The 12,589-nt window shown below is 37.9% G+C and overlaps 1 protein-coding gene across 3 annotated transcripts in view; it reads left to right on the forward strand.

The window, feature by feature from the left end:
- ANO6 (anoctamin 6) overlaps nucleotides 1-12,589 on the forward strand; it is a 200,644-nt gene that overhangs the window by 109,198 nt on the left and 78,857 nt on the right. For all 3 annotated transcript variants that reach the window (XM_060024616.1, XM_060024618.1, XM_060024619.1), the window contains one exon: nucleotides 2,233-2,361. In XM_060024616.1, the coding sequence (XP_059880599.1) occupies nucleotides 2,233-2,361 (129 nt within the window). The remainder of the gene's footprint in view (nucleotides 1-2,232; nucleotides 2,362-12,589) is intronic.

A 12,589-nucleotide genomic window follows, 5' to 3' on the forward strand; every position in this document is an offset into this window, starting at 1 on the left:
CCTCTACACACGGTTTTCCTCTAGCAACTGCCCAGGTTGTCACCAATGGTAACATCTTCACTGAAAGGAAGAGAAATTGAAGAGAGGAGGGGCCTCAAGAACTCCATGGATGAAGTGAAAACAACAGGCCTTAGCATTTTTGTATAGCTTTTTTTTTTAATGTATTTTAAAATTAATTATTTTTAATTGAAATATAGTTGATTTACAGTGTTGTGTTATTTTCAAATGTACACCACAATGATTCAGTGATATATATATATATATATATATATATATTCTTTTTCAGATTCTTTTCCTTTATAGGTTGTTATAAAATACTGAGTAGAGTTCCCTGTGCTATATAGTAGGTCCTTGTTGGTTATCTGTTTTATATATAGTAGTGTGTATATGTTACTCCCAAAGTCCTAATTTATCCGCCCCACCCTTTCCCCTTTGGTAACCATAAGCCTGTTTTCTGTGTCTTGTATAGCTTTAAATACTCTTAACGTTTACTGGTTTTAAAGAGCTGAAATTGGAAATAAAAGAATTGGGTGGTAGCCTCAGCCTGGGACACTGATGTATCTGTTTTTCTGGCCCCTCAGCGTCCCGGCTGGGAAAGGTCTCAGGCCAAGTCACACTGTTAGGCTGCTCTGTGGTAGAAAAGAGGAAAGGAGGGGCAAGTATCAGTTTGTATATGTTTAGCAAAAATATACATCTTCTCAAAAGTGTGAAGAAAACGGGGGCTTCCCTGGTGGCGCAGTGGTTGAGAGTCCGCCTGCCGATGCAGGGGAGGCAGGGGACACGGTTCGTGCCCCGGTCCGGGAAGATCCCACATGCCGCGGAGCGGCTGGGCCCGTGAGCCATGGCCGTTGAGCCGGCGCGTCTGGAGCCTGTGCTCCGCGGCGGGAGAGGCCACATTGGTGAGAGGCCCGCGTACCGCAAAAAAAAAAAAAAAAAAAAAAAAAAAAAGAAAACGGGAAACTGGTGGCGGTAAAATAAGGTGATTTGTGTAGTACTAACTGATGCTGAATGAAGAGAAGAATTAATCACATTTAATGATTAAGGGGTTCCACCAAATGACTGCAAAATGCAACCTCCCCATGACTTTTAATGGAAAAAAAATGAAAAATTGAAAAGTATTACTTGTCAGTTAAAAAAATATTCTGATTCTTAAACAACATTCACATAAGCAGTATGACCAGATGTTGGAGAAACACAAACTCAAGCCTTTCCTTAGAGCAAATTAAAACAATTCTATCCAAATCCATAAGGTAATACAGATTGTTTTAAACTGTATTAGGTCTGTGTTCTGCCGTTATGACTTTGTTTTTATGCCATAAGGCTTTTTTTTTTTTTTTTTTTTTTTTTTTGCGGTACGCGGGACTCTCATCTCACTGTTGTGGCCTCTCCCGTTGCGGAGCACAGGCTCCGGACCTGCAGGCTCAGCGGCCATGGCTCACGGGCCCAGCCGCTCCGCGGCACGCGGGATCCTCCCGGACCGGGGCACGAACCTGCATCCCCTGCATCGGCAGGTGGACTCTCAACCACTGTGCCACCAGGGAAGCCCACGCCATAAGGCTTTTAAGCTCTAAATTAAAGGCTCATTTATTTGTTCTTGTTGCTGGGATTTTTGTTTGTTTGCTTGTTTTTTGCTAGGAGTGAGGGGGTATCTTGTGTGGATTTGGGGACAAATACCAACGACCAGTGTATCTTTTGTGTGTATCAAAGCATTTTCTGGCATTTGTTTAAGGTTATAAAATGATACTTTCTATAAAGTGATGAGGTTCAGAGAGAAGGCATGAAAATTGATGAAAAGGTTAGAAAATATGGTCAAGGTAGGATGAGATTTTCATAAACAGTGCTTTGTCTTAGATTTTTTTCTCTTGTTAAATGAACTTTGGTCCTTCTGATAGGCATCTCTGGTTACTGTGTTCATTTCCAAACTTCGTACTCCTTTTGCTCATCCAGGTGGGAATAATTCTGGGATAACTGTGTTACATTCATAATGCTGATGTTTTCCCATACATTTGTAGAATAATGCTAACTTGCTCAATTCAAGGACTTCTTTCACCAAGAACAGACTATGCTTGCAAAGATCATGTGACCATGCCCTCTTGGTCAAGTAACTAGTTATGGATTTATTTCTCTTTCTCTGTAAACATACTGATGTATCTATTAAAGCTAGAAAATAAACACTTATAAATTGGCATTTTTCAAAAAACTATATTAAAATTTATTTTTCTATCCACACAGGAAGAATTTAATGGAAAACTTGACTCCCTCTTTTTTAATGATGGTCAGCGAAGAATTGACTTTGTTCTAGTGTATGAAGATGAAAGTAGAAAAGAGACCAATAAAAAGGGTTCAAATGAAAAACAAAGGGTAAGTTTTTTATCCCATTTTCTTTTTATTCCTTATAATATTGTGAAATGAAAAAATAAAGTGCTATTTTTATGTAAGCAGTAAAGTGAAACTGATGTTTGAAATATCATACAACAAACATACCTTCATATTTTCTCTGTTCATCATTCCCTCAAGGTATTGGTAACAGAAAAAAATTTTTTTTTAACTTTTTAAAGTTTGGAACAGAAACTTCCTCAGGCTCTTAAGCTGAAGGCGGACTTTCTTCAGAGGAATGGCACTTTCTATCTGCAGAAGAGATTTACATTAAAAGCACACTTGGCGATTTGCAACTAGGTATGAAAGGAAGCTGATGATTGACAATGACAGCGAGTGTAATAACAACCAGCATTCAGGGAGTGCCAACTCATGGATGGTCCGTGCATTTTGCATGCATTTTCTCATTTAATCCTGAGAACAGTCTGTGAGGTGCCTTTTATTTTCATACCATTCTGGATGACAAACTTGATCCATAGGTTAAATGACTGCCCAGGTTCATGGACTCTAGTGTAAGAACCGGTGGAGCTATGGTTCAAACTGTTGTCCTGAATCTCGAACCTGTGCTCTTGGAACCTGACATTCAAATTCTAATTCTGCCGCTGTATTATATGAAATAATTCTAGTTGAGGTAACACTAGCCTCGGATTACAGTGCCTTAATAAAATAAAAGTTTACTTATTGCTCGTGTCAAACAAATGTGGCATCCCTATTTGGCACAATGGTTTGGGGGTGCAGGCAGGGCTTTGTTCCTTGCAGTCGTTCAGGAACCCAGGCTGACACAGAGGCTTTGCCATTTTCAACAGGTAGTTTCTAAGATCATCCTGAGCATCAATAAATGGTGGATGGGATGAGAGAGAGAATGAAGAAAGTACTCATGCTTCTTTACCTCTTTGGACTGGAACTGACTATGTCAGTTGTGTTCACATTCTATTGGTCAGAACTCTGGAAGGTGGAAAGCATAGTTTCTGGCTGGACAGCCATTTCTCAGTAGGAACTCCATGCTGTGGACGGGGAACATGAGTTTTTGGTGGAGAGCGGCTTGTCTTTGCCACAGCTACCAACTGGCTGTGTGACTTGGATGAATTTTCTTATCAGAATTGTATTTTTTAATTATTTTTGAGATGCCTATTATTTTTCCTTTTTTTTTTTTTTTTTTTTTGTGGTACGCGGGCCTCTCACTGCTGCAGCCTCTCCCGCTGAGGAGCACAGGCTCCGACGCGCAGGCTCAGCGGCCGTGGCTCACGGGCCCAGCCGCTCCGCGGCATGTGGGATCTTCCCGCACCGGGACATGAACCCGTGTCCCCTGCATCGGCAGGTGGACTCTCAACCACTGCGCCACCAGGGAAGCCCCGATTTTTACATTTTGACGTCTCTGAAATCAGGGTACATCTTAAGAAAGGTGTATCATAATTTCATTGGCTGCATTTTTTCTTATTGGTACATAAAATATTGGCTCACTATACAACCAGTGACATCTTAGATTTAGGAAAATGGGAATCCCAGTACCTAGTCCAGAGGATTATGGTTAGGATTAAATAAAACAATTAAATTAAATAGATGTTAATTCTTATACCTTACCTTTTATTTGGGGTTTTCTTAAATGCACTGGTATGAAAAGGCATCACTCTCCTGTTTTTATATAATTTTATCACTAGAGGAAACTAGCTTACAGTGTTTTATCATTTTCCTGTGGACACTAAGATATCTTCTGTGCAGTCATGGTCACCATCATGAAATATTTATTAGGCATCCATATGCCAATGGAACAGAATTGAGCACTATATAAAGTAAGTTAACCAAACCTAATCCATTAAAGTATAGAGGAAACAGTTCTAGTTTTAGATAAGAGCTTCTCTGCCATGGTAAAGGAGTCCTAGAGCCTCTTACATTATTAATAAGGTCTGCATTTGCTTTACACAGAAACAAAGGTCCTGGAGTAACTCTCAAAAATCAAGAGAAAAAAAATCATCATTAATTTTGGCAATTCCTGAACTCATGGCTTGATACACCATGATGCTGGCTTTTGTAAGCTGTGCTTTGAAGTGTTTTGAGTCTCTGTTTATACATATTACTTAATTTAGAATTCAAAGCTCAGCTTTGGAATCACATTTTTATTAATTGGAAAATCATTTGCACGCTCCATCATACTCCCTGTCAGGACGTATTCAGGATTTAACGTAACGCCAAGGAAAGGCAATTTCAAAATTCTTCTTTCTTTGAGAGGGAAAAAAAAAAGTATGTCTAAATCATATTGATTTCCTAAAACAACACCAAGGTTGTCTTTGCCAGGGGCTGATCTAAAAAGTATTGTTAAATTCTTGCTTAGCGGTGGGGAAAGATAGAACTGATAGGGCTATGAGTATTCAAAACATAGAAGAGCAAAAGACTGCATCTGCACATGAGCAAAATGGAAATTATTTTTCTACTCCAAATCTCCAAATATCTTGTAACTTTGTCCCCTTATATTAGTGAAAATACCTCAGAACTTCACACCTCCCTTTAAAAAGCATAAACCATTTACGTTTAGATTACACATGAGGATGATCATAAGTTGTTCCAATAATAAGCGTTCACTTAGCTAGTACTGCTGTCCGTGGCACAGAATCAGTTTGAATGTTTTTGTTTTGTTTTGTTTTTTACTGCAAGTAACAGGAAAACCAAACTCACAATGGCTTAAATGCTAAAAGGAAATAATAATTCTCTCATTTAAGAAATAGCCCGGACATAGGAGCATTTCTGAGTTAGGTAATTTATTGGCTTAATGAGGTCATCAGGAATTGAGGTTCATTTCATCCTTCCACTCTGCCATCCTCAAACGTTGGCTGTTCTTAAACTGTCTTCACTTTGTTACGTGATGTTTGCTGCATTTCCAGACATCCAGAGGCAGAAAGAGGGAATGCCCTTTCTCATGGTCCTTTTGAAGGGAGAAGAAAGCTCCCCTCTTCCTTTTACTGTTGACTGTCTATCACAGGTCTGTTCCTAAACCAACTACTGGCAAGACGAATGGAATGACCGTCATTAGCATAGACTAATCAAGACTAGTCTTTCCTCTCTTGAATCACCTGATCACCCAGTATCTAACAAAACCATCAGGCTTTTCTTAGTAATGAAGAAGGGAGAATGGCTGTCGAATAGGCAGCCCCAGCAATGTCTGGCACAGCACATGATTAAATATATATAAATAGGTTTGCTCTATGTTGTGAAGAGCAAAAATGTTTTAAATAAAACAAATTACCATGTACTTTTCGAACTCCTCCTGCTCAGTTTTGTTAGTCACGCTCTCTTCCATTTCCTTTATCCAAGACTGCTAACCAGTGGCAGAACTGATCGATTCTGAATTTCATTTTGTCTGACACTTGGCCTCCCTTCAAACAGATGTGTTTATGACCAAGTAATGGTATAATGCAGATGATGGTAAAGAGGGTAGAAAGGTCTAGATAGCACAATAACAGTATAAGAAATCCTGAATGTGTTACTATTTATCGATATTTACTTTTTTATCAGCAGAATCCGTTCCTAAAAGTTGATGGAAAGTTTATTTCCTTGAAGGTTATGAAAAGTTTATATATGGAATTATAAGTTTGTATTGTATATCTGACCTTAAGAATTCTTTAGTGGATCTGGCCAGTGGAGACTACAGAATAAGAAATTTTCCAAAAATGAGTGTTGAATTAAATTATATCCAAACTTTCAAATTATGTGAGACAACTGACTAATTGGTTACAGATCCTTTGAGCTTTTTTTTTTTTTTTAATTTATTTATTTATTATTTTTGGCTGCGTTGGGTCTTCCTTGCTGCGTGCGGGCTTTCTCTAGTTGCAGCGAGCGGGGACTGCTCTTCGCTGCGGTGTGCAGGCTTCTCATTGCAGTGGCTTCTCTTGTTGCAGAGCACGGGCTCTAGGCGTGTGGGCTTCAGTGTGGCTGGTGAACTGTAGAGCACAGGCTCAGTAGTTGTGGCGCACGGGCCTAGTTGCTCTGCGGCATGTGGGATCTTCCCGGACCAGGGCTCGAACCCCTGTACCCTGCCTTGGCAGGCGGATTCTTAACCACTGTGCCACCAGGGAAGCCCCCTTTGAGCTTTTAAAACTGTTGTCCATTGTTTTAGATGACTTATCATGAGGCTGGAACTCTACCCAGAAGCTAAATGAGATCTCTTTGCAAATGGTTAAAAGTTCATCAAAAAGTTCTAATTTGTTGAACACAGTACGTCACTCCATTTATTGAGGTTTTACATACTTTAGTAAAGTTTTATAATAATATCTATGAGGATCTTATACATTTTATTAGCTATTATATTAAATTTTTGTTGCTGTTGTCAGACATTTTAAATTGCAGTTTGTGATTGATTATTGTGTGTGTTAAAAAAGAATATTGGTTTTTTATAAGTTGTATCTAGTTACCTTGATAAACTTTTTAGTTCTAATAGTTTCTAATGCTTGTTTTAAGTTTTCTCGAAAGAAGACCATATTGTCTACAAGTGACAGTTTTGCTGTACCTTTCTTTATACTTCATTCTTTTTCTTGTCCAAGTGATATGGCTAAGACCTCTTGAATAAAACCAGTAACACATAGTAGTTGTAAGGCCAACTGGCCCGAGGCAGGGGAACACAATCAGATTCACAGGTTGCATCAGACTGAAACTCTCCAGACCACCCAGTTCCAGAAACTGACCTGGGGACTTTGCACCCGGCCCAGCCTTCCCGCCTTTCGAGGTGCAGGACTAACGGTCCCCCAGGATACCCGAAAAGACCACCAAATAAGGAACACCCTGCGCCCTCCCAGATTCACCACACCCCTTTCCCTTCTTCCCCTATAAAATCTTGCCCAACCCTCACCCGGGTGCGACTTCTCTGGCCCCTTTCTCTCAGAGTGAACCTCGCCCGGGAGCGCTCCCTAATAAAGCTCACTTGAAGCTTTCCTCTGTTTCGTGGTGCCGTTTGTTAAGATCCGACCTTACAGTAGTCACCACTGTATTGCTGATTTTGATGCAAATGGTTGTAAAATTTCACCATTAAACATCACGTTTACTATAAATTTTTGGTAGTTTTCTTTTAAAAAGTTAAAGGAGTTCCCTTCTAGTCCTAGGTAGCTGTGAGTTTTTATAATTGGGTTTTAAAAGTTATCAAATGCTTTGTTTTTTGTATCAAGGTGATCACATTGCTTTATTTATCAGTAAATCTTATGTGCATTAAGTATATGATTATTTGTGGTTAATAAGATGATAACTAACAGTATAGATAACTCAAACATCATTCACTATTGGCTTTAACATGCAATGTATCATTTTTATAGTCATTAGCTTCCTGCTTATGCTAATACTACATTAACATAGTTTATTTATAATTCACTAAAAAGTATTTGAGGTCACTTACAGAATATACCAAAAATGTAGATGAGGAAATCAAGGTGACAGAAATGTAAAAGCCAGAAAAAGAAAATGAAGCCATGTGTCAAAGTAATAAATAAAATGATTTATTATTAACCATAAGGTCCTGTTCAGAACTGAAGAGTTCATCTGCAAATTTGCCTCTGAGTTTCCTAGTAGCCAAAGAAAATAGAGGATGTTGTCAATAGCATGGTTTAAAGTTTCAACACAATAAAAGCAAAACTGGTTGTTCAAAAGAAATACAATCTTTCTGGTCTAAAGATCCCCCAGAAAGAAATTTGTCCCTTGGAGCCTCCTAAAGGGGAAGGCATGATTGAGTTGACTTAATGTTGCCCTTCACTCTCCAAATTGAAAAAATAAAGGGATGGCAGAAGGGGATTATGAAGAATCAGAATCATATTAAAAAATTCTTGGTAATGACATATTTGCTACAAATAGTCCATGAAAAATATTAGGCTAGGTTAAGTGATGATGGCAACCAGCGTTGGGTGGTCTCACCTTCTCAGATAACTTTTGGTAGGTGTTCTGTCTTTTGTTTTCGGGTATGAAATCAGGCTTAGCTTTAAGTCCTTAAAATTTTAGACTAAAGCAGGGAGCTCTTTATATTTTTATCGTCTTCCTTTACACCCTACTTGCTTAAACTAAGATTGTAGGTTAAAAGGAATAAATTAAATTAGAATCAGCAGTTTCAAATTACAGCTACAAGATGTGTTGCTGGTATAAGCATATTTGGTTTTATTTTTGAGTACTCAGCACGAGAGCAGTGAATCCGAATCTTGATTCTTAGTTCCAAAATAGGAAGTGTCCTTGGGCTCAATCCTTAAAAACAGACAAACAAGACAGTGAAATCCTGAAAAGTAAAATCTGATTATCCCATTTCATCTCAGAAAGATGTGGAGAAGAGAAAATCCTTTTCCCGATTAGTCCTCATGAGTTAGTTTTGAATGAAGCTGTCATTTGCCCTGGTCCCAACAGTCACCTGTGTCTCACTTTTTAAAGGGTCGTCTGTAAAAGGGTGAAGGGTTGGAAAAAATCAACTATACCAAATTCTCAGGCTTGAAGGGGATAAATAATCATAAAAGAAAGCTGCTTATATGCACAGAAAAGATATGTCCTAAAAAAATAGTATAAACTTGTCTGATGATAAGAGTCATCTGCTTTGCTTGTTGAAACTAGATTATCCAGGCCCCATCCTGTGCGTACTGAGCCGGAATCTCCAGGAGAGGGGCCCTAGAATCTGCCTTTTAAGCAAGCGCTCCAGGTTGTTCATATAAACAGGTAGGTTAGTTTGGAAAACATTGCCCTGAAATAGTTGTCTTAGTGGATTGATAACAGATGATTTTTTTCCTTCTCAGAAAACATCTGTTTTCTGAGTTACCATTTGTTTATTTTTGTAATTACACCAAAAATGTTAATTTAAAAAGAAAAGTTGGAAATAAGCTTCAGGTAAATATTCACTTCCTTTCTATGCTTACCATTTAGGATGCTCGTCTGTTTTCTGTCCCTTGTGAACATACCTCACCTACTTGGGTAAATCCCTCATCAGATCAGGCCCGCTAATGTTCAATGTTTTATCACCAACACGTGAATTTAAATTAAGTCCCAATTAAATAATTTATTCCTGCTTACCAGACCTTCTTGCGCACATGATATATAAGTAATAAGAAGCACTTTGAGTAATGAGAGTAGTTTTTTTGCACAAATTATGTACCTTTGTCTTATTTCTCATCCATCTTCATAGGCGTAACAGAGATTGGCAGATTCAAAAATACAATGATGGTACCATGAGTATTTTTCCTAACAAAGCTGGAAGAATATTTGAAATTAATCTATTCATATATTTCATTAATCCCTACTTGTTTATGCTGATTTATTATCATCACAGTGTATTTAGTAATCTTACTTCCTAGACATTGCAACCCCTGCTTTTTATGCTTAAAAGCTAGGTGACATAAAGCAAATGGTAAAAATTGGTGTTTAAAATCAGTATTATTACTGTATAATTCAAAAGCAAGTCCTTCCCAACAATGACTTTATCAAGCCGAACGAGATGTGTAATCTCAGGTGCTTAGGGGACAGAAAGCTGCCTTAATTATGCCAGTCTGTCCTTTGTGATTTTGATTGCTTTATTCTTTATTTCTCTGACAGCTTTATTAACATCCCCAAAGAGGTATGAATAAAATTCCAGTTTCTGGGGTGGGATAAGTGCTCTTGTCCTTCTCTACTTAAAACCCCCAGGACCATTCTCCACTGACAGTAGTAGAATCATATGCATCTTTTTGTGATGTCCATAAGTCCTCAATGATTACAGTCACTTTGGATTTGCTAGAAGTAGGTTAAAAAAAAAAAAGATCCAGGTTACAGTCCCAGTGAATTTGCTCCCCTAGAGATAGAGGAACTTACAGCACCATCTAGTATATGGCTGGGCTTTTCTCAGAACCAGTGAGTCTGGTTTAGTCATTTTGTGCTGCCAAATACACATCATAGACTATAAACATAGGTTTAGGTTCTTACATGTAAGGGTTCCAATAAGGCACATAGATAATTTTTAGCTAAAACTTGTGTGGCCTCAGATATTCAACAAATATTTATTGAGCAATGGCTATGTCAGGCAGTATGCAATATTAATTTTCTTTCATTTTTAACATGGAAGACAGCTCTACCCTAATTTTTTTAAATGTCAAGAACACTGTTACACTTTTTGACATAAACCACAGCAAGATCTTTTTTGACCCATCTCCGAGAGTAATGGAAATAAAAACAAAAATAAACGAATGGAACCTAATTAAACTTCAAAGCTTTTGCACAGCAAAGGAAACCATAAACAAGACGAAAAGACAATCCTCAGAATGGGAGAAAATATTTGCAGATGAAACAATGGACAAAGGATTAATCTCCAAAATATACAAACAGCTCATGGAGCTCAGTATCAAAAAAACAAACAATTCAATTAAAAAATGGGTGGAAAACCTAAATAGACATTTCACCAAAGAAGACATACAGATGGCCAAGAGGCACATGAAAAGCTCAGCATCACTAATTGTTAGAGAAATGCAAATCAAAACCACAATGAGGTATCACCTCACACCAGTCAGAATGGCCATCATCAAAAAAATCCACAAACAATAAATGCTGGAGAGGGTGTGGAGAAAAGGGAACCCTCTTGCAGTGTTGGTGGGAATGTAAATTGATACAACCACTACGGAGAACAGTATGGAGGTTCCTTAAAAAACTACAAATAGAACTACCATATGACCCAGCAATCCCACTACTGGGCATATACCCTGAGAAAACCATAATTCAAAAAGAGACATGTACCACAATGTTCATTGCAGCACTGTTTACAATAGCCAGGACATGGAAGCAACCTAAGTGTCCATTGACAGATGAATGGGTAAAGATGTGGCACATATATACAGTGGACTATTACTCAGCCATAAAAAGAAATGAAATTGAGTTATTTGTAGTGAGGTCGATGGACCTAGAGTCTATCATACAGAGTGAAGTAAGTCAGAAAGAGAAAATAAATACCGTATGCTAATGCATATATATGGAATCTAAGAAGAAAAATGGTACTGATGAACCTAGTGGCAGGGCAGAAATAAAGACACAGATGTAGAGAACGGACTTGGGGACATGGAGGGGGCGGGGAAGCTGGGATAAAGTGGGAGAGTAGCACTGACATATATACACTACCGAATGTAAAACAGCTAGTGCGAAGCAGCAGCGTAGCACAGGGAGATCAGCTCTGTGCTTTGTGATGACCTAGGGGGTGGGATAGGGAGGATGGTAGGGAGGCTCAAGAGGGTGGGGATATGGGGATATATGTATGCATATGGCTGATTCACTTTGTTGTACAAAAGAAACTAACACAGTATTGTGAAGTAATTATACTCCAATAAAGATCTATTAAAAAAAAAAGAAAACACTGTGACTTATCCAAGTGTAAATTCTACAGAGCAGTAAAGCTGATGATTTCATGTTAAATTTAAGCAATCTTTTCTTAAGTAAGCAGTCTTCTCCTGATATGTACCTGTTTGACAAATATAGCACATATGCTAATTTACTTTAGCTACCTGACAAACCAAGAAAATTTTTTGATCAATTTTTAAAATATTCCACTAGTTCTTTATGAATTGCCATGCCAAAGGGAAATAACAAGAACTGTCTTATCAGAGTTACACCAAGGTGATATGTTAACATGTTTAAGCAAATAAAAATGTTCTATCCTTGATTCAACTATTTAAGTATTTATAGTTAGTAGTAAAATAGAGGGCATTATAAACCAACTCCAAGGTCTACCAATTATTGAGAGATACCAGGTAAATTTCGCAGGAGTTCTTTGTAAAGAACCAAATAAGAACTAAAATAGGATAAATTAGTACAACTTTTCTCTGTGGCAGTACAGCAGTACATATTAAAGAAATTAAAATTACATGCACCTTCATAATTGTGAAAAATTAGAAACAACCTAAATATCCAACAATTTGAAAAAAATAATCTGTTTCTGTTTTGTATATACATTCATTTGTATTATATTTTAGATTCCACATATAAATGCTATCATATAGTATTTGTCTTTCTCTGTGTATCTTATTTCACTAAGCCTAATAATCTCTGTTGCTGAGATTATTGTCCATTCATGTTGCTGCAAATAGCAGTATTTCATTCTTTTTATGGCTGAGTAATATTCCATCGTGTGTGTGTGCATGCGTCTGTGTATGTATCACGTCTTCTTTAAGCTAGTCGTTGGGTTGCTTCCATGTCTTGGCTATTATAAACAGTGCTGCTATGAACACTGGGGTGCATGAATCTTTTCAGAGTT

Source organism: Delphinus delphis, chromosome 11, assembly GCF_949987515.2.
Source record: "Delphinus delphis chromosome 11, mDelDel1.2, whole genome shotgun sequence".
In the NCBI taxonomy this organism is placed as follows: Eukaryota; Metazoa; Chordata; class Mammalia; order Artiodactyla; family Delphinidae; genus Delphinus; species Delphinus delphis.